Source organism: Amblyomma maculatum, chromosome 4 (assembly GCF_055883805.1).
Source record: "Amblyomma maculatum isolate TAMU_Amacu chromosome 4, ASM5588380v1, whole genome shotgun sequence".
Taxonomy (NCBI): Eukaryota; Metazoa; Arthropoda; class Arachnida; order Ixodida; family Ixodidae; genus Amblyomma; species Amblyomma maculatum.
In genome coordinates, this window is record NC_139347.1 from 134,039,981 (window position 1) to 134,064,259 (window position 24,279).

The following is a 24,279-nucleotide window of genomic DNA, read 5'->3' on the forward strand; positions in this document are numbered from 1 at the left end:
TAAGCGGAGGAAGGGTGGTGGGAGTGAAAACAAGATGGAGGGCTACGGAGCAATTTTGACCACCTGGGGCAACGTGCACCGACATCGCACAGCATACGGACGCCTGCAAGTTTCGTCTCCATCGAAACGGCGATAGGCGTCCGTGTGCTGTCCGACGTCAATGCACGTTCCAGATCTCCACGTGCATTATTTTTGACAGAAGTAACTCCGACTAATGAATGGAACAGCGCAGTACTTTGAAGAGGTTCAGTGACATTGCCCAGGTGCAACTTAAGGCGAAAAAAACATTGCAGGATGCAACAGCATTATTGGCGCACGTTTGCCGGCTCGCCTTGAAGATTTTCGTTCGCGTACACAGAACTTACTCCTCGCTAATTTGTTCCTCTAATAGCTCATACTTCGAAAAAAGCTATGGGCAGTGGTGCGCAGCGATTACTCAACAGTAAACAATGCACAACAGGCTGGGCTGAAAGCCAGTGAAGCGGAGTGCTTGTTCGCTTTACCCAGGCTCAAAGTATCTCGAGTAAGGGTGTACAGCCTACTAATGAGGTCCAAGCTATAGTCGAAGCACCTGTGCAAATTAACTACGAGCTAAAAGCGTTCTTAGAATTGGTCACATTTTGCTGTTCGTAAACGTTCTGGAACCACACGTCACGAAAGTCCGGCATTGATAATTCTGGGATTGTTGATCCATCAGGAACTGCCTGGCTTTCTCGGGCTAAAAACCAGGCAATGCAGATCAGATGTACTGTTTCTAAATGCAGTGGCATTTGCTCACATGTCACATCATACAGACTACACAGTAAAATAAGCAGTCAGCTAGCAATGAAAAATGGGGGCCTGTAATTCTACTCAAGAAGCAACAACTTTGCCACCAGACAGTCTGAAAGTATTACTGCTGCTTATAACCAAGATCAGCAACACTGGTGAAAGTGCAGAGAGAGATTTTCCATCCCTTAATATGCAGTGTCTTACTTTCCAAGGGTTCTTGTTCTTCCTACGGTACACACAAGTAGTGCCCTAAAATTTGTGAACTGATATTCAAGGTAGTGTTACCAGATGGAGAGCAGACTGACATGCCCATAAAATTAGGGGATAATCTAACTACAGAAAATAAAAATTTGCTTCTCATACCTAAAATTTTCGGCCACACTATGGCCTTCGTATTTCTGCAAGCTGCTCACCACTCTTCAAAAGCAGTGCAGTTACGTTTGTCCTTGTTTATCTCCAGAATCTTTCTGCACTGTTCAACAGCCTACATCAGGTGCTTTTTCACTGTTATCTAAATTTGCCACATGGCACTACTCACTCGGCACCAATGGAAGTCCTAGCACAATTCCTCTGAAATGGCAGTAAAACCAGACAGTGTGGCAATGTACATGTGTTTTATTAGGCGGTGAGGATGCAGGCACCACCGACACTCTTGACCTTCTCCTCAGCCTGGCGGCTGAACCACTTGGCCTTCACAATGACAGGCTGCTTGGGCAGCACACCCTTGCCTAGAAGTTTGTAGTAGCCCTGCGAAAATGGAAAAGGGGCGGGGGATCAGTGAGATGGCTTCCCCTCACTATTCCAAGTCTGTTCTAACACCCAAGGACCCCAGGCTGGAACTCGTCATCGAGGCAAGCACTAGTGGATGTCACAGCCCTCCTTAGCCCTTTCAGCACGAGAAAACAGTGCCTGTGTCGTTAGTTGCACGTGTCAACCATGCAATACTAGACAGATCCCTGAGCTTCTCTGTAAGGACTTGCTGGTTCACACCACCCTTTGTCGGTGAAAAAAAATTGAGGTTGCAGAACTCCGCAGCTCCATTTTAGGGATAACTGTAAAAGCTAAAAAATGCACATGCGCTAACTGTTGATGTTTTTTCTTCGCAAATAACCTGTAGGCACTCTGCCAGGGCTGCATTGCTCAACGAGCCTTCCTTGTCAAGAATCCCTACCTAGGAGCCATCGGATCATACAGAAACTTGCGCTTGTATGCTCGGCTACATTCTGAAGAACTCGCTGGAAACACACTGGCAGTGAACTTTCGCATGTTTCTAGAAAAACTGCATTATACTCTCATGCAGTTCACACTTCTCAAGAAAAAGTTTGATGCCATCAAATCACACACTAGGCCACTGGGCTTGTGCGGCGTGGATTTGCAGCCTCCAGTGCAACCAAGCCTTTGCAGAGGTCTTCCTCATCTTTTCTGACTTCTGAGCCACTCTTACGGCCTGCATGGCTTTGCCAATGCCTAAACAGCTGCAAAACTGCTCAGCAGCACAAAATGAAAGCATTAGGCACTGATGCGTAATGTGAGCAAATAATATTCATTAACGATTGTCCAAAACTTTCAATCGATTTTTCAAAACAAAAATATATCCTTCAATCACAGTTCCATTATGTGTGCACATAACCTGTCCACTAATATTGCCACCGCGAGAGCCATCTGCTATACTCCGTTTCATACATCAGGTGCAACGCAGCGAAAGCTACGCAAGTAGTCCGCAAGAAAAAAAAAACAGGAGGCATATCACTACGCGCTCGTTCTGTAGGCGAGTGATTCCTGCCCAAACGGGCTCTATTCCGAGCATACACGTTTGCAATAACATGCTTCCCATGCTTAGACATCTTCACAGAGCGGATCTTATAGAAAAAATGTGCACCAAAGAACCATTTTCTCAAATAGAGATGCGCAGCGCGGAGGACACAGCCAGCGCCATCTGGTGGCACAGCTGGCAAGGTTGCGGGGCAGCAAAACGCGGCACGAACAAAAACGACATAAAAAAACATACAAATTAGCCGCATCCGACCTTTTCTCCCTAAAAAAAGTGCTTTTTATGAAGTTGATGGCAAATGTAAAATGTATGAAGCTTGCAGACAAAGCAACTATTCTTTTCTCTTGTCAAGAGCAGGTACTATTTTTTATCGCGGATGCGGAGAGCGCAAACAAGAGCTGTAGCTTTGGTAGTGTTGCACTTGATGTATGAAACGGAGTATAGTAGTAACAAGCACCATCTTTGCAGCGCTGCTGAACCTAGCTGGCCTCGTGTGCACACGCTACCAGGCGGCGATAGTGTGCTCGGGTAGATCATCATCGGTTATGCTCATCTTCTACAGTGTTCTTGGTTCCGCATCGCAGTGGGGCGGTACGCAAGTTATACAGCTGCTTTTAATTAAAAGCTCAAAGCTTTCGAGCACGGGCTACAGCATAACAACCATGCTGCCAGCAGGCACTTCCGACATCAACGAGTTCTGCATAGTGCGCTGCTGGAGATAGCGATTAAAGTGCTGATATGGACTCCGATCAAAAGTAGCATTATACCACGGAACGCGGGGAGTGATGAGGCTGCGTGCGGTAAATAAAGTGCTTTAGCAATTTGTGCTTTTGGCGACCATGTACTTTTATAACAAGGCTAAGTTCTGCTTGAGAGTAATGTTTTGGTTATATTTACAATAGCAGACCTAAAAATCCCGACTGCACCTATTTAAGGGGGGACCCTGGTCTTAAGACAATATTTTTTATTTACTGGTAGATTTTGATGAAAGTTGCACCATTTATGCAGCTTTTTGTGCCGATCTCAAATATGCACATTAACTTTATGTATGCCATTTAGTTATGATATTGAACACGTTTTTGGAGGTGAGCTGTCAGTAAAACTACAGGAGTTACATTGAAAACTGACGTATCAAATCTAAAAACACACAGAGAAAGCAAAAATCAAAGATTGAATGTCTTGGACTCATTTTAACCAAAGTTACAGCTTGTCAAAGTTCAGACCAAAAAGCCACCTTGACATTCCAGAAAGCGTGCAATTATTAACTTTCTGCATTAAATATCACAAATTAATTTATATTTTTGCACTGTACAAAAGTTTACCTTTCTGGTGCAAAAGGAATTATAGCAATATCGTTAATAGAACCAGAGATATCGCACCTCCAAACATGTACCGTCCTCAATATTTTGATTTTGAGAAATTGATGAAAAACGTGGTGATAAATTTTTGAAGCACCAAAGAGTTAACTCAATAAAGTGGCCTCTGACTAGCTTCTGATGTCAATGCATCATTTACCATCGGTATAATTCACCCTCAAAGAATGAAATTTCCGGCGAACGGAACGCATGGTCCGGAGGCCACCACCAAGACGAGTGCTTCTGCACCCTGACCTCCGCAAAAGTTGGTGCCAAGTTCTGGCACGCGATCGCCATTTTCACATTCATGCTGTAAACGCAGTCGGCCTGCAACTAGTGATAAGCGACCATTGCTCGTCTTGCACCGCGTAGCATTCAAAAGAAAGTTTATTTCGACAAGATTTAGGATTCAATGCAATCTTTTTCTGTATGTTTCGCGTGTCGCGGGACGCGGCACTGCCTCTCAGGGCGATCTAGTCCGACGTTGAAAGCTGCATTTGCTCATCTGCACCATCACGATTCCATACGCGACAGGTCGTGCCGCTCCTCGCTGTCGCACTGAGCACGACCGGCTATGTGAGCATGACCAGCTATGCCATGCCGTTATCAGGCCATCGCGGACTCAACGAGCGTCGGCACTTCGTCATTGATTGCAGACAACCAGATGAGGTGATGCAGTGTCCCCAGCACGTTTATCTCCTCTCGCTACTTTTTAAAGGCTAATAACGAATTGGGAATCTTATTATTGCGCATTTCGCATAGTGGTTACGATGAGGGAACGGCGCTAGCCGACTAGGCTAAAGGAGAGACCTTTTCAAAATGGCGCCGGACCGCGAGCAGTCGACGCCGCCAGCCAACCAAATTCGCCATTTTGCTCACGTGCGGTGGGAAACCAATAGCAGGGCGTGTTTCATGAGATTTTGTTCCTTTCTTTCCCGCTTCGGTGGGCTCGCTCATGGTTGCCAACCGAGAGATAGGAACGGCCTAAATCGCAATCTTTCGAACGACACCAAGGTTATGCCCGCGGATCGCGCATTTCTCGAACTGCAGGAGATCGAAATTCGGCGAGATTTGACCTCAGTTTAAAGGGCCACACGCGCAGATTCTCGTCTTTGGAGAGCTGTAACATACAAATTAGGCGATATTTTTCAACGAAACTTCAGAGATAGCTGTGGAAAGATCTCAAAATCGCGAAAACAAGAAAACTGAAAATCCAATTTTCTGCCCGATTTTCGGCTGCAAAAACCCGGGTCCCCCTTACATGTGCTTTTAGAGCTCCGAAGCATTTGCTCGAAAATTTTCCCCGCATAATTTACCGTACCCCCCAACTTAGTACAGTGAAATCTCGTTACTATGAACACCACATTACCACATTTTTCAAATTAACGAATTTTTGAGGAATCCCCGGCAGATTTGCTATTTTCAATGTAAAACTATTTCAGAATTACCAAATTCAAGATTGCATATATTTCAGAATAACGAACATAATTTATTTCTTCTATAATTTTGGAACATCAGTATTACGAATTCAGCTAAAATTAACACCACCACAGCTTGCAACTCTTGCGTGAAACAGAAACAGCCGTTTCTGTGTGTATGGTCCGCAGGCTGTAGCTATAATCATCAACACATCTAGTACTAGTCAGTGGAAAAATTTCAGAGTACCACATTCGTTTTCACTGCACCACCGCTCACCTGCTGGCTGATCAGAGTCACGTGACTTCGCGTCGCCATATCCCTTCCAAGAGCGTGTGCGGAATACGTGTCTTGCGCGGGAGTTTCTCTTTTTCCGATAGTTTCTCGCAGTGTACACGCGAGAAATTCTGCTGTCTCTGGTGCGGCACCGGGCCCGAGTCTAGAAATACGTTTTCTCCGTGTCTGGACAAAAAGAGTGATCTGCACCAGTGGCAGGTGTGGCTTCATAGAACAGACTAGGAAAAATTCGTGCCATCAAGGAACACCTTGCGCGAAATACAGTGGTTCATTGGTTTGAAATTTTGTTCGTTCAGCCACGAAAGAAGCGCACGAAGTATTTATCGTGAACATGGTTCGCCTGAACTTGGACCCCTACTATGCAGCGAGGCTGAGTGGAGCAGCAACTAAATAGGCGCTTGCTGTGTGCCGGTGAACCGCTTGCACTGTGTCCCAAGCCCTACTGTTGGTGTAAGGTATGGTAGCCTAGCCAGCCTAGCTTTATACGCCACGTAAAGGCAGTACAGTGCCGTCTGCTTTTACACAGCACTTACCAGAGCGACATTGACCAAAGCTGCGGCAATGAGGTTATCAACCACGCAAGAACACTTGAAAAAAAAAAAAAAAGAAAAAAAAAAAAAAAAAAAGTATGAAATTGAGAGAGCATCTTTTGTAGCATCTTAATTCAAGGATCCCACAATTCCAGGGTCCTCAAAGCCCTCTAAAACATACCTGCATTAAACAATTTTCTGACCTGCACGGAAACCCCACTATAAGGTCACTAGCAGAGTTTTTGACAGAGGCAATTTTTTTGGATAGGTAAGCATGAGCCAATTTAGCACTCCAAAGAGACTCAAATTGCAAAGGACACCATAGTATAAATAGGGGCTGGACTTTTCGGTTTGAACCGAAAAACACTGATAAAGGTAGGCTGAAAACATATTAAAAGGTTCGTCAGTACCTTTTCATGCACACCGCGAACTCTCGATGACTAGAGAAAATTACAGCAGTGCTCAATTCAGAGGCATGATGTGAGACAGTGGGATTGTTGGTTGGTTTAAGTACAGCGGTTTAGGGTTTTGAGGCATTGTTCATGGTCTTATGAATGGAAAAATAATGGCAGCCGTGCTTCCCGACCCTCATAGACATGTCAAGCGTTCGATAAGGGGCGCCTGCAGCAAGGCAGGCACTTTGAGGGGCAAAGGACAGACCAGAGAATTTGCAGCGCAAGCATATCCAGGAAATCGCGGAGACCAAAGCCTGCCAGTTTCTTGCCTCCTGACACTTCTCAGAGAGAAAGAAGCACTTTTGTTTTTTAAGCGATTTGGTATAGGCAAAAATTTTACAGTAATAAAACATTAGTTACTCCTTTGTCAAACGTGTGAATTTGTCTTTTACATATGTGTTTTGTCTTGATGCTAATTTGCATCATTGTAATAGCATTTTATTCCAGGTTCTTAGCTGTATATATGACCAAGCGTACAATTACAAAAGTGCATAAAACATGCAAAAAAAAAAAAAAACCAAAATGTCCACTAAGTCACTTAATTGTACACGAATGCCTTTGTCACCAGGGGGGGGGGGGGGGGGGGGGGAAGGAAGTTGTGTTTGCAAATAAACACGGAGGAAAAGTCAACCGAATTCTCAGAATATAATTGAAAACTCCAGCCCCTAAGCATAATGGGCCATAGTAGAAGTCTTTCAACCTCCTGGGATCCATTCTAATGCACACGGTTGCACAGCACATTGAATATTTTGCCTCCATCAAATTGAGATCAACTTCAAATGGGGTAATCAGTAGCTAAGCATGTAACCACCAATTCACCACAGTGGGTTGTAATTTCTTTGCACCGAGGCCTCATATTACCATTGTCAAAGTAGAAAGGTGGCGACACTGCTACAAGTTTGTGCCATCACTACACACAGCACAGAGCGCTTTCTTGAGCACAAGCATTTCAAAAAGAAGCTAAGCATGCATAGTGCAAAAGAGGACATACAAGTTATACCAAGGGCCTTGAAATAAAAAGACCAATTTGAGTGGATTATAAAAGCCAACCAATTGCATGAAGCACAAACTATAGGAGGTATTCACTGAGGTCGTACTACCAGATGGCGCGAGCATCGTCCCGGCTCGTCCGCCATGTCGGAGGTCGCCGGTGGCATCGGCGCGCGTCGGCTCGCGTTGTTTCAGGTTCGCTGTCAGGTGCCCGCCGTATATTGGAAGTGATCCGCAAAGTTTTATCAAGCTGGTAAATACGTCCACATACACTTTTCTTTGTTGAGCCCTTTATGGGCACGGAGTTTGCAGCGATATTTTGATGCTCCGGGACATAACACGCTGTTCAGTGTTGCACCAGGCATCACCCGTGCAACAGCTCGACAGCAAAAGTGGCCGGTTACCCATTTAGCGAAAAACGACTTGCAGCTCGTTAAACCTGTTGTTGGCTGCCACTGAGGCAGAACACATCGTGAAAAGACAGCGAGCGCATTAAATTCTCCAATTCCAAAGGTGGCATGGCAGCGAAACATACACTTTTAGTGGCGGTGGTCGGCAAACTGGCGAAGCTTCCACAGGCGCTGTTCCAGCAGTAAAGCGAATCAATGCAGTTGCTTAATTTGGGTGACAGAAGGTCGAGAAAAAAAAGTACTGTCATGTCCTCGCAGGATAAACGGCCCACCCAGAGAGCATGTTTTACAAATTTAGTATCGGCTACGTAGCTCTGCTCGAAATGCACATAACCCATGGAACCTAGGTTCGCAACAACGCGATGTACAGCGATAACGCTTGACAAAGTTGTAACTTGTTACTTGCAAGTCGGAGGAGGACAGACACGTCGCAATGTGCTCACCTCTAAAAACGACACGCCGGTCATCGACACCCTCACGCACGTGTGGCTCTTGGCCTCGCTTTCTTGCCAAAAATTAAAACACATTCGTGGCTTCGTACGTTTTAATTTCTTCACCTGTCGCAAAACTTTAGACCGCACTTCACGTGGCAGGCACCGATGTCAGGGAATTCAACTCTAAGCAGTGGTCTTCTAGTACACGACACATGTCGACGAAGTTACCGTGGTCGTACGAGCCGGTTTCACAGAGTCAAACATTTTGTCCAGACAGTCGTTTTTCTTGTTCCACGAAGTCCACGGGTGTATCCACTCGCTCCCATGGTTTTCGCTGGCGCACGCAGAAATTCCGTAAAGGCGCGAAAGGCTTACACCACGGGTCAGAACGAGTTGAATACTGCGGCTGGGTGCGGCGCCCACACACACGCCCCAAGCACGACCACGCGTATGGCGAATTCTGCGCTGGCCGCTAGCGCCCCTAGCGGATGACGTCACGTGAATACCTCCTATTCATGCTGGCTTCAGCAGTCAAGCTCCTATTCCTTAACTGCACAGCACCACAGCCATCAAATAAAACATTTCGGTACAGATTGCTTTAGGTGGCTGGTGCAATGGCGATTTGCAGTCAAGTGAGCACCAGTGACCGGCCGGACTTGCATTTCCCAACAAGGACAGATGGGTGGCACTCACATGCTTGACGATGTCGATAACGGGGGCTTTGCCCGAGCCGTCGTTCTTGAGCCTCTGGCGTGTCTGCTCCGAGACCAGGGACCACAGCTTGTCCACGTTCAAACAGGGCTTCCAGTAGTGGTTCTTGCGCACGTGATAGTTCCGCATGCCCACCTTGCCAAAGTAGCCTGGGTGGCTGCACGCATTCAACATGGTTTCAACAAATTTAGCGATTCGGCACGGACGTGTGCACTTGGCTGCCTGGCAGCACAATTCAGCACAATTCGCGGCTACCCTCCATTGGTTCACTTATGCCGACTGGCCAGGCACGAGCCTAAATACGACGCTAAAGATATACACCAGACAAGACTATACGCGGCAAACATGCACAGTCAATGTCTGTCCTTGTTTCCTGCGCTGCGAACATATAGCTGCTTGATCCTGTTGCTACCTGATAGCCTTTCTCCAACCGAGACTGGTGGCCCTAACAGCACTCGCGACAACGCGGCACGCAGCGCCACATATGCCCATGCAGGTCTTTACCTACTTGCGCATTACCTGTCGCTGCTGAAACAATGTCGACCGGCAGAGACATTCCAGCCGACACCTGAATACAGCGTAATGATGTGCCCACCAACTGCCACCGCGACCGCAAACGTTGATGCGGCCACGGCCGGCTTAAGAGTGGTGGGGGTGAAGGCTACGACGAAGGAACGCTTACTATTTGTCGAAGTTGATCCGGTGGTGGTGCTGACCGCCGGCGTTACCGCGTCCACCTGGGTGCTTGCGGTGCTTGCCTGCGAGAAAGGATACACGCGCTCAGGCCATCGCCGCGGACTGCAGCCAAACTAGTAACTTACCCACTCGGCCGTGGCCGTGGCTCACATGTCCGCGCAGCTTCCTGGTCTTCTTCTTGTTTGTGGACTGCGCGACACGAAGAAATATGCGTCAGCGAAATGCCAATGAGGCGCCCTGGACATGGCCAGCGACAGGAACATTTGCTATAACATGTCAACAAAATCACCAGAACTACGGAAATAAAGCGCTTCCCCAGGCATTTATGCGACTACAATGCTGAGTCGAAGAAGAATTAATAGAGTCATTCAATAAGATTGCGTGGATTTCGCGAAAGAACAACACAACTCGCACCCACCATTTTGCACGGGCTGATTGGAAAGAGGAAGTTCGGCCGATGTGAGCGCCGGATGTCTCAAGCGACTGGAATTACTGGAATGAACGTTGGCTACTGTAGGCTATTATGCCGTCTTGTGTAAGTTACTTTCGATTTTTATGAGTCTACAATTCTTTTTGTTTTGATGGCTGTGATATACCGTAAAACATTCCTTATATTGTAAAAAATAGTTATTACATTCGAGCGCAAATATTTGCAGTGCGCATGTGCTCATGACCACACACCAAAACCATGACGTAATACATAACTATATTTCCCTTAACATAACTGCATTCTAGGCACCTTGTGACTCTTTGCCACCGAAGGCGATGCGGTAACCTACTGCTTACTGCACTTTGAGGATTCTTTCCGTCAGCGTTGTGCTGCTGTACCAAGCTGTACTGCTTGCGCTTCTCGTAACCGAAACCGAAACCGCCATAATATGGTTTTGGTTTTACTTCTACCAGATTGGTTCTGCAACATGGCGGCAGCTTCGGTCCATTCGTCAGATCGCTTGCCACAATAACACGTTGCTGTTCCTTGATATTCGTTTCGGTCCTCCACGTACCATGGCCGAAGAAAAGCAACTGGACGGGCTAACTTTCAAAGAAATGAGGTTCAAAATGTGCCGGTTCCTGGAACAGCAGGGCATCGTCAACGACCTGCGTGCTCGGCTGCGTTGCAAATTCGTGGAGGCGCTCAAGATCAGCACACAGAGTGCCAAGAGTTCTTCGCACACTCTTCTTCATCAGGTGAGCCTCGTCACGGCACTGAAACGAAACCGATACGCAGAAAGGCAGGACGCTGACACCTGCATGGTGAAACTCGTAACTGATTTTCTCATTAAAATCATACTGAGTTCCCATTAGAACCAATGAGAACTTAGAGGAAAGGAAGGATACCAACTAACGATGCTTGCCTTTCGGAATGGACAGTTTGGGCAGTCCCATTCCTCACCAGGCATACTTCGTTTCAGCATGTTCAAATGGCGAACTCTGCGACTACTAACGTATCGCTGTGCCGCTTTCAAAGGCTTGAACAATTGTGTGCGTGTGTTTACAGGAGCGACCACACCTTGACGTGCTCAAAGAACCGCAGAGCGCGCTCCTTGCACGCAACAGCTGCCAGCCGGTATTTTCTACCACCCTAGTTAGCAGGATAGCACGTTGTAATCAACAGTGCGTGCTGCTGGAGTTGTGGATTCGCACCTCCGGGAAAGGGCCACTAAGGCAAGCCGAATGCAAGTACAGAAGGTTTCCAGTTAAGCTTGGAATTTATACATTTAATTGGTACCCACATGCAAGCAGGCTCTGCTAAAGCCCAAATTACCCCTCAATAAACAGGCTCTGCTAAAACCCAAAGTACCCCTCAATAATGGGATGAAGAAAACATTCTCGAGTGCGAAGTATAGGGGGTATTCACTGACATGCTATGCGCGGTGCATTGTGGGTAATTGAGGTGCAGTCGGCCATTTTTTGTGTCCACGGAACAAACAGGGCGAACGTACGTATCAAGTGCTGTCGTGCGGTTCTACAAGCAGTGGCATCCGCAGCTCTATGTTGTTTATTGAGCTATCGTAGACTGTAATAGACGAGTGCACAGTGTTAATGACGAAAGCTGAAGAGCTGCGCGAATGACCTCGGCATTTTAAGGTTCCAGAAGTACACATGAACGACTCCACTCGAACGAGACACCTCACCTAGATGTGACGTCACGTATGGCTGGCACGGCTCAACCGCACAAGTATCATGGAATATGAGAAATGTATGTCAAAATGGGCTGGACGTTACGGTTCCAGCAGCCAGCTCTTGTCACTATTCGTGCACGACTGTTCTTCACGCACTCACATTCGCCCCGCCGGGGTCGTGCAGTGGTAAGACGCCCAACTGCTGTCCGGAATACCCGGGTTCGAACCCGACCTCAGCGGCTGCGTTTCGATGGAGGCGAAACGAAGAGGCGTCCGTGTGCTGTGCGATGTCATAGTACACGGACAAGTTGTTAAACAGGGAGCAGTCAGTGTCTTGGCGGCAGTTACAAATTCTTATCCATGCCTGTCTTTATACAGCAAGATACATCCGACCGCATACAGGGACACGTGTCCTTGGTGTGGACAGAAACGGACAATTTATCGCATCACATGGGCCTGCCAGAAAATAGATGCAGTGCCGATAATTCACAACGCCACACCGGAGCAGTGGGAGTTTGGAGTCGAAAGACCAGCTTTGGCTGATTGAACGGGCCAGAAGGCCGCGGGAGTCCTGGACTGAGGACCCAACCACAGGAGCTCTATATTATTTTTCTTTTTTGCATTATATCTCTTTTTCTCTCTCTCTCTCTCTGTGCGATGTCAGTGCACGTTAAAGATCCCCAGGTGGTCAAAATTTCAGGAATCCGCCACTACCGCGTCTCTCATAGCCTCAGTCGCTTTGGGATGTTAAACCCCACAAACCGAACCAACCAAACCATCAGAAGACACATTCCCTGTAAAAGAGCAGCGCGGCAATGTATCGCTTCCAGTCATGCGCATGCATGCAGCGCGCCGCCAACACATCCTCGTCGTGCTTTGCTGCAATAAAATCCTTCAAAGAGGGCTCGCTAAACTTTGTGTTTGCCGTACTTGCCTCATTCGATCAGAAGTCGGATGTTCGCATCGTCTGTGTCAGCTGCTAATCAAAAGCAGACCGCATGCAGATTCGGCAAAGGAACATAGGCTGGCAGAGTTGTTTCGCAGGAGGTTTGAAAAACTTTATAAACTTATTTATTCCTAATAGCAAATCAAGTTTAGCTTGGCCAAAACTGCGCTGTATTTCATTTCGAGCCCACAAGGTAACGAGGTGGCGCCACCGGTGTCATCGTTGTGGCCTGTAGTTTCTTTTGCTTCCTTACCGTCACAGACGATGCAGACATCCGACTTCTTATCGATTGAGGCAAGTACACCAAACAAGTTTTGTGTAAAAGATACTGACTACCAAATGCCATTTCTATGCAGAATATCAGCTATAAAAACTCAGTGGTTTAGTTGTAATAAACGTTGGACGGCACGCACGTAATTGCACAAAGAGCGAGCTCATCTGCTTCAACCGCGGCTCTTAACCCAGCCGCTTGTAACATAGTTGCGTGCTTCGAGTGGTCAGTGGGCTTGCGACTAGTTTCTTGTGACGAAGCTCGTTTGTAGGACAAGGAATTTATGAATGTCGCACATATTTATGCATAGGCACAGGCCGACGCTTACCGGGCAGTTGCGCATATCGACAGCACACGAGTCGGTACGAAAGTTTTGTTTCGTACAGGTCCTGTCTGCATTGCGCACACTTTGCCGATAAATCGAACTGTCACTCATGATACCGATTGAGTTTTCATAACAATGGTGCTGGCGTGAGGCAGAGTGACAGAGCAAACGAACGCGCATGAACAGCTAAGCTAACTGCCGCCCCGTACTAGTACTAGTCAGAACAGGACGCAAAGATGGTGTCGGCTGCATACTGACGTCAACTGTGACGTCGCGTGAATGCCCCCTATACTATCAATTTATTGGGGCACTTTTTTGCTCTCTCCCTCTCTCCTCAATATATGTACTCCTTAAGGTCATGCACCATTTTATGTACATACTTCAGGGACATTCTCTAATGATTGACATGCAGACTCACCAGTAGATATGTGGGCACTTTGGCTATCCTCCAGTGGCAATTTGTGGTTGTACAGGGGTGCAGTTAGGCATCGGTCAGTCTGATCTGTGATGAAATTGATAATTTTCACTCTCATATGTGGGAGGTGTGCTTTTTGTCCTCTAGTGCTGGTGGGTACCCGCTGGTCATGTATGGTTTACTGTAGCCTTGTGCTCACCTTCTCTGGTGTGAAGGCTCAGAAAATGGGGCTTTGAACCCATCTTGTGCGATCTGTATATTTTGCCACATGTAAGTGGAATCTCCAAGCAACTTTATTTTTTGCAGTTTATGCAGGGCATTTCGTTGGCATCTTTTGTTGAATCTCTTTGTGTACAAAGATGGCCACACATCAGCACTGGCCAGTGAGCTTCTTATGGAGGGTTGAATATGCTGCTGCTGGCTAGGGAGTAAATAGTCATTAGCATCGACCCTAGTGCAGCCATATGACGACAAAAGAAAGTGAAGCCTGTGATGAAGACAAATTTTTCGTCATCTACAAAGTTCCAAGAGAGCTGTTTAGCTTTTACTTGTAGCCATACTGTTGCGCTTGGGTGAATGGTAATGAGTAGTTACAAATCTACAAATCTATGCTGTCTAGACATAGGACCAACATCTTCACACTTCGCTCTTGTCTCAGTATCGGATCTGCTGGCCATTCTGATTTTCTCAGCTTCTGTGCATGATGCTCTGAGAACACCTTAACTGTCTTAAAAGAGGGTTTGAAATATGTGAACTAGCACTTCTCAATCTGTGTCATGTTACAGAAAGAACACGAGACAAAACAGCGAAATGTACAAAAAGGAAAAGTATATAAAATAAACACAACAAAGGGGCATAAACGAACAGCCTAGTCACTGGGGTCATTAGCCAAGCATCTCAGTGTGTCAGCTCTTGACATATGTCACCACCCTAACATTCTGCAGCATCGGAAGTTCTGCCTATGGGATATGTTGGGCTTATTTCAGATGGGCCAGACGAAGGCACCTCTCCTGCACTTATTTCCTTCAGACATGCATAATGTGGCAGCTGCAATAGTCTAACAACTTTGTGTGGAAACAGTACTTGTAGCGCACCCATTAAAGATTTAGAAGGATCTCCAAAATCAGAAGCTGGCTATTGGATAGTTCAGTAAGCAGAATGTAGACCTATCCCATTGTAGGTAAACTCAAGTTCTGCTTTTTAGTCGTCGTAGCTAAGATCACTTTAGGCTAAAGGCAAGAGAATGTCGTCCACTTATCACGGGCCCTGCGCTGTATCAAGCCTTCCAGAATGTAGTATTACTACCTAAAAAATATGGGTATACCATGGTGTTGCTGAAGCAGGGTGAAAAAAAAATTCATTAAGTTGTAGAAATATCTGGTACGTAGAAAAAATAGAAAAACAAAAACTGCACCAACTGCGACTGTTATTGAGGAAGGTTGCAGCAAATAAATTGACCACGTTATGTGAAATGCTTTTTCTCTATTCTTTGCTCCTTGCCCTTGGCTCCTTATCTGTCCCGTGGTAAAGGAAGTATAATGAAATGTACGATACAAATTTAGAAAATGATGCTCTATTTTTTTTTTTCAACTTTCAGTGCGTGGTCATGGAAGAAGAAAAATTCAGTTGTTAGTTTGTTAATCAGCCTTGTGTTTGTGTGCTCTTTGCTATGTGTCATTCATTTATTGGCTAGTTTCCTCATAGTTCTGGCTCATTGTAATTTCACAGGTGTACGGCTCTAGAGCAATACCATCTCATATATTACCAACAAGAGGAGGGACCAGATAATCAGTTCTTATTGATTGCAATGTTGCATTTCTCTTGCCAAGAGCAAAAGCATACAAGGCATTGAATAAGGGAATAAACTTTCAGGCTGATTTTTTCAGCTTTCACTTTTTCTGCTATTGCTGCCACTCATCCCTTTGGCCGGGTTAAGAAAAGCATGGCACACGGGCACGCATGCCATGTGTACATGAGCAGAATGATTATCTTTCTTGCTCATGAATCTTGGGATACAGGAGTGCAATAAAGAGCCCTCCACATTTTTGTTTACACGTGCAATACTTTTCGTAACTACTTCTTAAAATGTTTTCATGCAGGTATGCTTAGTAGAATTTAACTTTTATTTCCATGAATAATGAGTGTGTAAGAATAGAAAGATTAGCTTTATTGCCTAGAACTGGGCTTTGTGAATATGCTGACATAAGACACATGAGCACTTTCTTCATTGCTATACACCTGGGGGTAACTTTATGAAAATGCTAATTGCAATTACTCAGCAACTATGCAAGTTGGCTTATATTAACATGCAGTTTTGAAAGTAGTGCAAGAAGCTTTACATTTGTGCCGAGATGACTTAAGCTTACACACACACACACACACACACACACACACACACACACACACACACACACACACACACACACACACACACACACACACACACGCACGCACGCACGCACGCACGCACGCACGCACGCACGCACGCACGCACGCACGCACGCACGCACGCACGCACGCACGCACGCACGCACGCACGCACGCACGCACGCGCACGCACGCACGCACGCACGCACGCACGCACGCACGCACGCACACACACACACACACACACACACACACACACACACACACACACATTTTATGATCTGTTCCTCTAGCATAATATGTATGCAAATAGATACAGGTGAAATATGGCAAGCTGGTGTTTGCTAAAATTTTGTCAAAAGTAGCCCATGATCCCCATCTACTGTGATGCCTCAGTTTTTCTGCAGAGCTACTGTATTATACACTCCATATTAAACAAGCACACATGATCTAAATTATTCCGGAGTCCCTCACTACAGCGTCCCTCCCTTTCGTCGAACCCAACATACCAATACAGTCTTCTTTCTGTGCCCTTGCTTTGAGTTTTCCTCGGGTCTTTTTTTTTTTTTCTTTTTCCAGAATACTAAAAATAATAGGCCTTGAATCTTGCATGACTACACCTTCTGGGGAAGGAATACATTCAATTAGAAGTGCTATATGTGAACGAATAGACTGAAAATGTTGTGCAACCACCTAGTGCTACTGCTATCTTTTAAACTGAAGGCAAACAATAAACAAATCTCATCAGATGCAGCCAGAGCTTTAAGGGATTGAGGGCAAGTATGAATCTAATTCATAGTGTAAATAAAACGAAATCCCAAGTCAAAATTATAGCAGAGTGGAGGAAACAGGGAGGACATGGAATGGAAGAAACGGCACTATGCCGTTCAAATGGGACAGGGGGATCGGCCGATTGATGGGTGCTTGCGGCTACAGCCCAGCAACATAGATGTCCGCCAAGAATTCCTGTCGTATTGTGTGTCAAAGACGAATACAAGGGCTGAGGCTGGTCCAAGTGAACCGCTTGATTTAAGAACACGGTGCCACCCTCACTTGTATGACTTTTTTTCGGAATATCATCGTACCAACCCTATCATTTGGCCGGGTTAAGAAAAGCATGGCACACGGGCACGCATGCCATGTGTACATGAGCAGACTTTTGCAGTTTCATAAACAAGTTTATGGTGCCATTTACTCAGGTCCTTGATTCTTTGTAGAAGGAAAAATAAGCATTTATCTTTTTGGAAAAGGTATCCATACATAAAAACTGGTTGGAAGCAACAGGATCGAGAAACGATGCACGTTTATGGCATTATCTTGCATCTCTTGGCTCTCACTGTGCTCCTTACTAGATGAAATGCTCTAATGACCGCAGTCAAATTTTATTCTTATATCGATTTCCAGATATATCGAATCAATAGAAATGAACATTGCCAAGTGTTCCTAGTAAAATAGACAGCACATCAGGAGATGGCGTCATGACTTTTGAACTCGCAAGACCATGGTTGCGGCTACGCACTGGTTGTTAAGGCTCCTAGCCTTACTGGTTGTGACATCGCAGCGTCCTCTGGTGTTGAGAAATCGAAAGCACTCACTGTGAAGCAATAATAAATTATTTACTGCACTTATATGAATACCATAGCATGTATCTATGTTCTGTTTACACACTGTTTAAAACAAAGAAGGCACTAACCAAAAAATTGGCATCTCAGTCCCTTTAATGACATTCTAGCCAATATCAAGCGAAGAAATGGATGTGGGCAGTACAAAAATGCAAATAGAGGATAACTGATAGTCGCTAAAGGTAACATGTTGGATTTCAAGGAAAGGTAAGCGTAGGAGGGGGCAGCAGAAAGTTATGTAAGCAGAGTATGCATTAGCACAGGACAAGGTTAATAGAAGGATATTGGAGAGGCCTTTGCCCTGCAGTGGATACAGTCTGACTGGTGACGATGTAATGGCAGGGCTGTTTTAGGGCATCAGCCAGCTGGCTCCTCAATGGTGAGGCTTCTTTTTCCAGCTTGTAAAAGTGGAGTGCGTGCATTCATTCAGCAAGCAAGGCCTTCTAAAACGCCTGATGGGGAGCTGTTATACTGTGTGGCATTTTTCTTACGCAGATATGAAATGGCTTTCATTGGTATCATAATGTCCCTGTAATCTTCCCTCCAATTGTTGCCTTGTAATAATGATAATGTTTTATTGCACTGAAACATCCTGGCAGGCATATTTGATGCAAAGAAAAAGGCCCCACGGCTGATGCATGTGCCAGCCGGCTTATTCAAGGATGGAGTAAATCCGCACACAATGCATTAGTAATAAGTGGAGGGGGGGGGGGGGGGGGGGGGGGTCACAGATACTGCCTTTATTTGTAGAGTTTCTACATGTATGGCGGAGCTGAGAGTGAAAGTATGCAGCTCATGAGTGCCAAGTCTGCCCACATTTTAGACAGAGGACTGTTGGGGATATGACTTTTCTGGCTACTATGGGAGAAAGGAATTCATGGCTGTTCGTACGGGAACACAGGGGGTCAGGTTGACCGGAGCACTTCTTCAGGTGGAAGACGGAGTTCTAGGAGCTTTGAACAGATGACACAGTAATTTGGTCTGGGCGACGAATCACCGGTGCTCAAGGGACTGCGGCAGCCGATCCCCATACGGGGATGAACTGGCAGGTGTTCAGGCATGGCTTCGGACAATCTCAAGGCGAATGGTAAAGTCGGCTTGATGAGCCTTCCAGGCCGAGGTGCGCAGCATTCAAGTAGGAGTACAAGGAGGGAGGAGAAAACATTTATTTACAATGAAATGACTTGGGAAGGGAGGTGTGTGTGGTTACGGAGCTGAGTGGCAGACCCTATTCCGGGACGCCACTGGCGGCTGCCGCTGCCCGAGCTCTCTGGACCAGGGCACGCTGGGGCGCCAGGTCCGAGCTGAACAGGGCCGCCTCCCAGCCGTCCCTTGTTGGCTGTTTTATAGCTTTTATTTTTGTATTTTGCTGACAGGCCCACATCATGTGGTATAGGTCAGCCTACTGCCCGCATAATTTGCACCTACCCGTGTATGTCGGGTCCTCATGCTTTAGTATGGCGGGATTTAGAAAAGACCCGGTTTGGAGCCGTCTAATGTGGCACTCCTCAGATCTGTCAAGACCTTTGGCGGGTTCCGGGAGTGCCCTCCTGCAGAGGTGCAAATAATTTATAATGTCCACATAAGTTAGGAGTACAAGCGAGGTGTAGAGGAAGGGACTTGCAGCCTTGGCGGCGAGAGCACGCTGTGATGTCACTTGGGTCCCAAGCCGCAGCGAGACTCGATCAGAGCGAGCTTCGATGCTCTGATCTGTGCCTGCTAGAAATTTGGTATGCGCGTAAGCCTTCTTGGTCTCCGAGGGGTCAATGCTGAGAAAGGCCCTGCAGTGTTAATAAATTTTGCAATAACAGCGCGAAGGACGAGGACGAAGATCAGAAGGACACGAATACAGCGCTGGCTGACAACTGATTTTATTTCCAGAAGTTGGCAAGCATGTATACATGGCTTGAAGCGTGAAAGAAAAACAGATAAAACAAATGCACTGCGCATGCCGAAATGTATTAACAACTAGCCGGCACCTCAACGCTTGTAAACGAGTGTTAATAAAGGGTGTGACTTACAGCAAGTTCAGTTCAGTCATGTCCGACTCTTCGTGACCCTATGGACCATGTCACGCCACGCTTTCCGGTCTTTCACCATCCTCCTAACGTCACATAACTTCATCTGCAAAGGCTGTACTAATACACTTTTTGCGTTAACAGAGGGTACTCAGGCAGTAAAATAATGCGGTAACGAGAGGGACAGGGAGCAATTACAGGGTCGAACTTAAGTTAGCTTACATCAGAAATGTGAAAGCATTGCGAGTTCCATGTCTAGTTACGTTATGAGATCTGCGTTTCGTTACTCAGTATCATTGCTTTGTTGCTGTTTATAATGCTTACATTCGAACGAAGTCAAATCTTTAATGAGGCTCAAGGGACCAAATTTTGTGGTGGTCCACCCAGATTTGGAAGTCACACTCATTTCAGCTCTCTCCCTTTTAGTTAGCCACACTCATTTAAGGTAGACTCTAGTTTTGTCAGATTCGGATGTCTGAATTATTGGAGGCCAAATTTATAATTGGTGCACCTAGATTTGAAGACCACCACTGAATTGTTTATACTGTAATTAGGGTAAACATCGAATTTGTCAAGTTCTGAGGAGGTGGAATTTTGGGGATCCAAGGGGCAAAATTTTGAAGGTGGCCCATCACAATTTAGAGGCCGCCACTGAATACGCCATACTCGACCAAATTAGGCTCGACATGAGTTTTGGTCATATTCTGAAGAAGTGAAAAATTGGGGGTCAAGTTTTGGGGTGGCCCATCCCACTTTCGAGGTTGCCACTGAATTGGCTATATACACGAATTAGGTTAGACATCGATTTTGGTCACAATTTGGAGGTCCGGGGGCCAAATGTTAGAGTGGTCCATTCCAATTTCAAAGTGACTATTTAGCTGGGCATACTCTAATTATTTTGGATACCAAATTTTGGTACAGTTATATTACCCATGGATGATTGACAATTTGTGCGGACACGCTGTGATGACAGGCCCTGTCCATGCACTGCCAACGAAATCTGGAAAAACCATTCGTGAGCCAAGAAATGCTTTCGCATTAATAACCTGCGTGGTTGCAATACTAACAGGCGCACGCTCTGAAGCATTATCGGATCGCTTGTCACGGAGATTACTGTACAACATGCGATCAGACAACGTGGTAGACGGCGCGTCCCGGAAGCAGGATGAAGGAGAAGGTAGCGCACGTGGTGGTTGAATGAAGAGGATCGCTAGGCCTGGTAGTGGAAGCTTGAGTGAAACGCCCAGTAGTTACATGTCTTGCATGGTGTCCATGGCCTTAGGAGCGAATTTTAGCCGGCGCGACATAATGTCCGTGGCCTGCTTGTTTACCATGTTATTGTAGCGATTGGTCTGTATGCGTTTAAGCAATTGAATTGTCATTCATTCTGTGGAGGATTGTGAAAGTGAAGCATTGCGCGCTCATGCACGCACACAAACACAAACGCACAAAATACATTTGCGATAGGCCACCGACAACTGCAGGTTCGAGCTTCACGCGAGCCAAGGCCCCGATCATTGTCACCACGGGCACATTGAAACACCGCATCGCACGCACTATCTCTGCAAATTTATTCGCTGCAATCAGATATGCAAGCCATTCTCAAGCAATACACATTCTCGCAGTCACTCCGCCTGGTGGGCACACGAGAGGCAAGGCTCCGCTGAAACGACGGAAGAGTAACGTGCTCCGATAGCACGTAGTGGGCTGTGCTGTGGTTTATCGCGGCTACTGCAGGGTCGCTTTGAGACAAGGGGCAGTCAACACAAGCTACACCTGTCTGGAGTCGCTGGATCCAACTCAGTGGCTCAAGCCACCAAGTCGTAGAACCCTCAGTGGCGAGCTCAAGTAGACACTGGTCCGCACTGACAACTGGGTCGGCAGACTAAACAGTAGCACACACACACATTCAGTGTCTCAACAGCTTCTCTCTCCTGTTCTCGGTCAGACCGTCGTGTGAGTGCGGTGATCGAAGCTGGCTCTGTACTCCCACCAAAATGTGCCAATGGGAAGCCGCTGGTTCTGTATTCCCACCAAAAGCCGCCAGTGGGAAGCTGCTGGGTCTGTATTCCCACCAAAAGACTCCATTGGGAAGTCGCTGGTTCTGTATTCCCACCAAAAGCTGCGAGGGTGAAGCCGCTGGTTCTGTATTCCCTCGAACAGGTGCCAGTGGGAATCTGCTGGTTCTGCATTCCCGCCAAAAGGTGCCACTGGAAAGCCGCTGGTTCTTTATTCTCGCCAATGGGAAGCTTCTGGTTCTGTATTCCTGGCTGCACAGAGAAAATGGCGGAATGCCCTGATGCCACACATTCAAGCATGAAGTTCATGAAATGTGCCGGGAACGTGTTCGAATCGAATACTGCAATTTAGCCATGTGAGCACGGAGCGACTAAAACAGGCTTGTAAATTACCAACCAGGCACATGCCATGGGAAACGCTAAAACGCGACGGCCACTGCAGACCTGTTGGCCACCAATGCCACTTAGCTTTCACTGATCGATGCATTAAGCCGGTAAGTGTAGCTCTGCTAATTTTTATTTGTGTGAGCATTGTATGGGACTTTAAATCTTCTTCAGAGTTCTCGTTTAGAGCCTGTGGTGTCAAAGTGCAATGGTGATACATGACAGCAGAAATAGCTGGCAGCCAAATTACAGATGCTGCCTCTTTGGCTGGCCGGCCATCCAGTTTATCTTAGTTCTTTTTTACTTAGGAAATTGGTCCAAAATCTTGTGACAAAGGATGTGTGAATATTACTGCGATTGAAAGCCAGCACTTCCTTCCACCATGTCGCGAGAAGAGGGGAGCTTTCTTTACAAAATTAATTGGGCAAGGAGACAAATAGGGAGCGGCCAGCATCAGACCTGCTGCAGTTCGACTTGCTGCGTTTAGGCATCGTTCAGTAGACTTTCACAGCTCATCCCGTCAGTGACAGTGTAACACTGGTGTGTCTATAGCCTTATCCCGAGAGACAAAAATTGAAAAGGAGCATAGAAAGCAAACAATAGCTATTAAGTTTCGTAGATGCGACCAACGAAAGTTGGACCATTCAATCTCGGACCGGCATGGATTGAATTTTAGAAGCTCGATAGTCAGAGACGAGCAGAAACCTGTCTTGTCCTCGATTGTTGCCATAGCAACTGTGACGCCAGCTGTTGTCAAGCCACTGAAGCAGCTGTAGCGGTGAGTGGAACAACATGCACAAGATAGTTAACTTTGTGGGCTTCTCCCAGAAGCATAGAGAGAGTGGTCACTGGGTCCACTGCTGCGGGGGAGAGTCTGGAGGAGCGGCCAAGGTCAAAGGGCAGCTTGACGCGGGTTTATGACGGTCGCGCAGGCGACTGCTTTTCAGAAGTGGCATTCGATCCCATGGGAACGGGCGATGCCGCCGGTTTGGTCCATTCCGAATCTCGGAAAATGGCCCGAGAGTCGCGCTTCGGCCATGCGGCGAGGCAGGTAAAACAGAGCAGTTATCGAGCACAGCATAAGCACAGGTTGTGAGATCAGCGCTAACTGCTCTGTTTCTCGTTCTCAGTGGAGAGGGTGCGCGTGGTCATAAATCACCGAAACGTGGTGAAACACATTCTGGAAAGAATGCGTGACAGGGGGAGCCATTGTTAGTGTCTTCTCGGAAAGGCACTTGGACATCTGTCCTTTTAAAACAGCCGTCCGCGCGCAACCGACCAAGGGCAGCGATTAGAATGTTTGGGCCTGAGGTTCTTGTGGGTGTGTGTATTGGAAGTGTAACCGCCGCTGTTGTTTATCTTTGTGATTGCTTGGCACCTCTTGCACGAGCTGAAGGAAGATTTTGGAGAGTGTAAATCGGAGATGTGTGTAGTTGCGTGCGCTATCACTCGCTGCTTAATGCATGCTTGCTGTTTGTTTTACTTAATATGCGTAGGAGAAAGGCACATGTAGCACAGTGTCTGGCCAGCCCATTTTAAAACATTGCCTGCTATTGGGCACAGGGTTGCCTGTCATTGATTGGTTAACAGACTAGACTGGAAATTTTAGTAAAGTGAAGGAAGTGAGCCTTTTGACAGTCGAGTTCGGACGATTGACTAGGAGGAAGGCTAGGCTGCGGGGGTCTCCGGAGACTTCAGTTTAAAGTGTAGCAGAAGGCCACGGCTTGATTCTTCTAGCCTCTGACCTCCAATTGTCCAGCCATTTACAGTTGCAATTTTGCTTTTTATATTGTGATGTTGCACCTGACGACTTTTTTGTAAAATAAGCTGTAAATAAATGTCTACAGTCTAAAAGGGAAGTTCTCATCAGCCGCGCCGCATAAGGAAAAATAACTGGTGCAGTCGGGACAAGATTGGCCCAGCGACTTCCTGCGGAGTGGTGAGAGATTATTAC

General features: G+C 46.6%; 2 protein-coding genes across 3 annotated transcripts in view; one reads left to right on the forward strand and one right to left on the reverse strand.

Moving 5' to 3' along the window:
* Positions 1 to 1,368: 1,368 nt before the first annotated feature.
* RpL27A (ribosomal protein L27A) lies at positions 1,369 to 10,349 on the reverse strand. The gene is made up of 5 exons (XM_084602522.1): positions 10,255 to 10,349; positions 9,962 to 10,025; positions 9,823 to 9,898; positions 9,123 to 9,297; positions 1,369 to 1,518 (listed from the first exon to the last, which is right to left on the reverse strand). Exons 1-5 carry the CDS (start codon positions 10,255 to 10,257, stop codon positions 1,390 to 1,392), a joined length of 447 nt encoding a protein of 148 aa, XP_084458648.1. The 5' UTR covers positions 10,258 to 10,349; the 3' UTR covers positions 1,369 to 1,389.
* A 292-nt stretch (positions 10,350 to 10,641) lies between these two features.
* Positions 10,642 to 24,279, forward strand: part of LOC146192622 (uncharacterized) — a 31,575-nt gene continuing 17,937 nt past the window's right edge. Inside the window, exon 1 of one of the 2 annotated variants that reach the window (XM_084602521.1) lies at positions 10,642 to 11,024. In XM_084602521.1, coding sequence (XP_084458647.1) covers positions 10,842 to 11,024 — 183 coding nt within the window. In that variant the 5' untranslated portion in view covers positions 10,642 to 10,841. The remainder of the gene's footprint in view (positions 11,025 to 24,279) is intronic. The other variant, XM_084602520.1, reaches the window with a different exon arrangement.

Bases quoted from the DNA above. Each gene is read 5' to 3' on its own strand.
- RpL27A (XM_084602522.1), bottom strand. The intron at 9,298-9,822 runs GTAAGCGTTCCT...GAATGCGTGCAG, and splicing joins CGGATCAACTTCGACAAATA to CCACCCAGGCTACTTTGGCA. The intron at 1,519-9,122 runs GTGAGTGCCACC...CCATTTTCGCAG, and splicing joins TTATCGACATCGTCAAGCAT to GGCTACTACAAACTTCTAGG.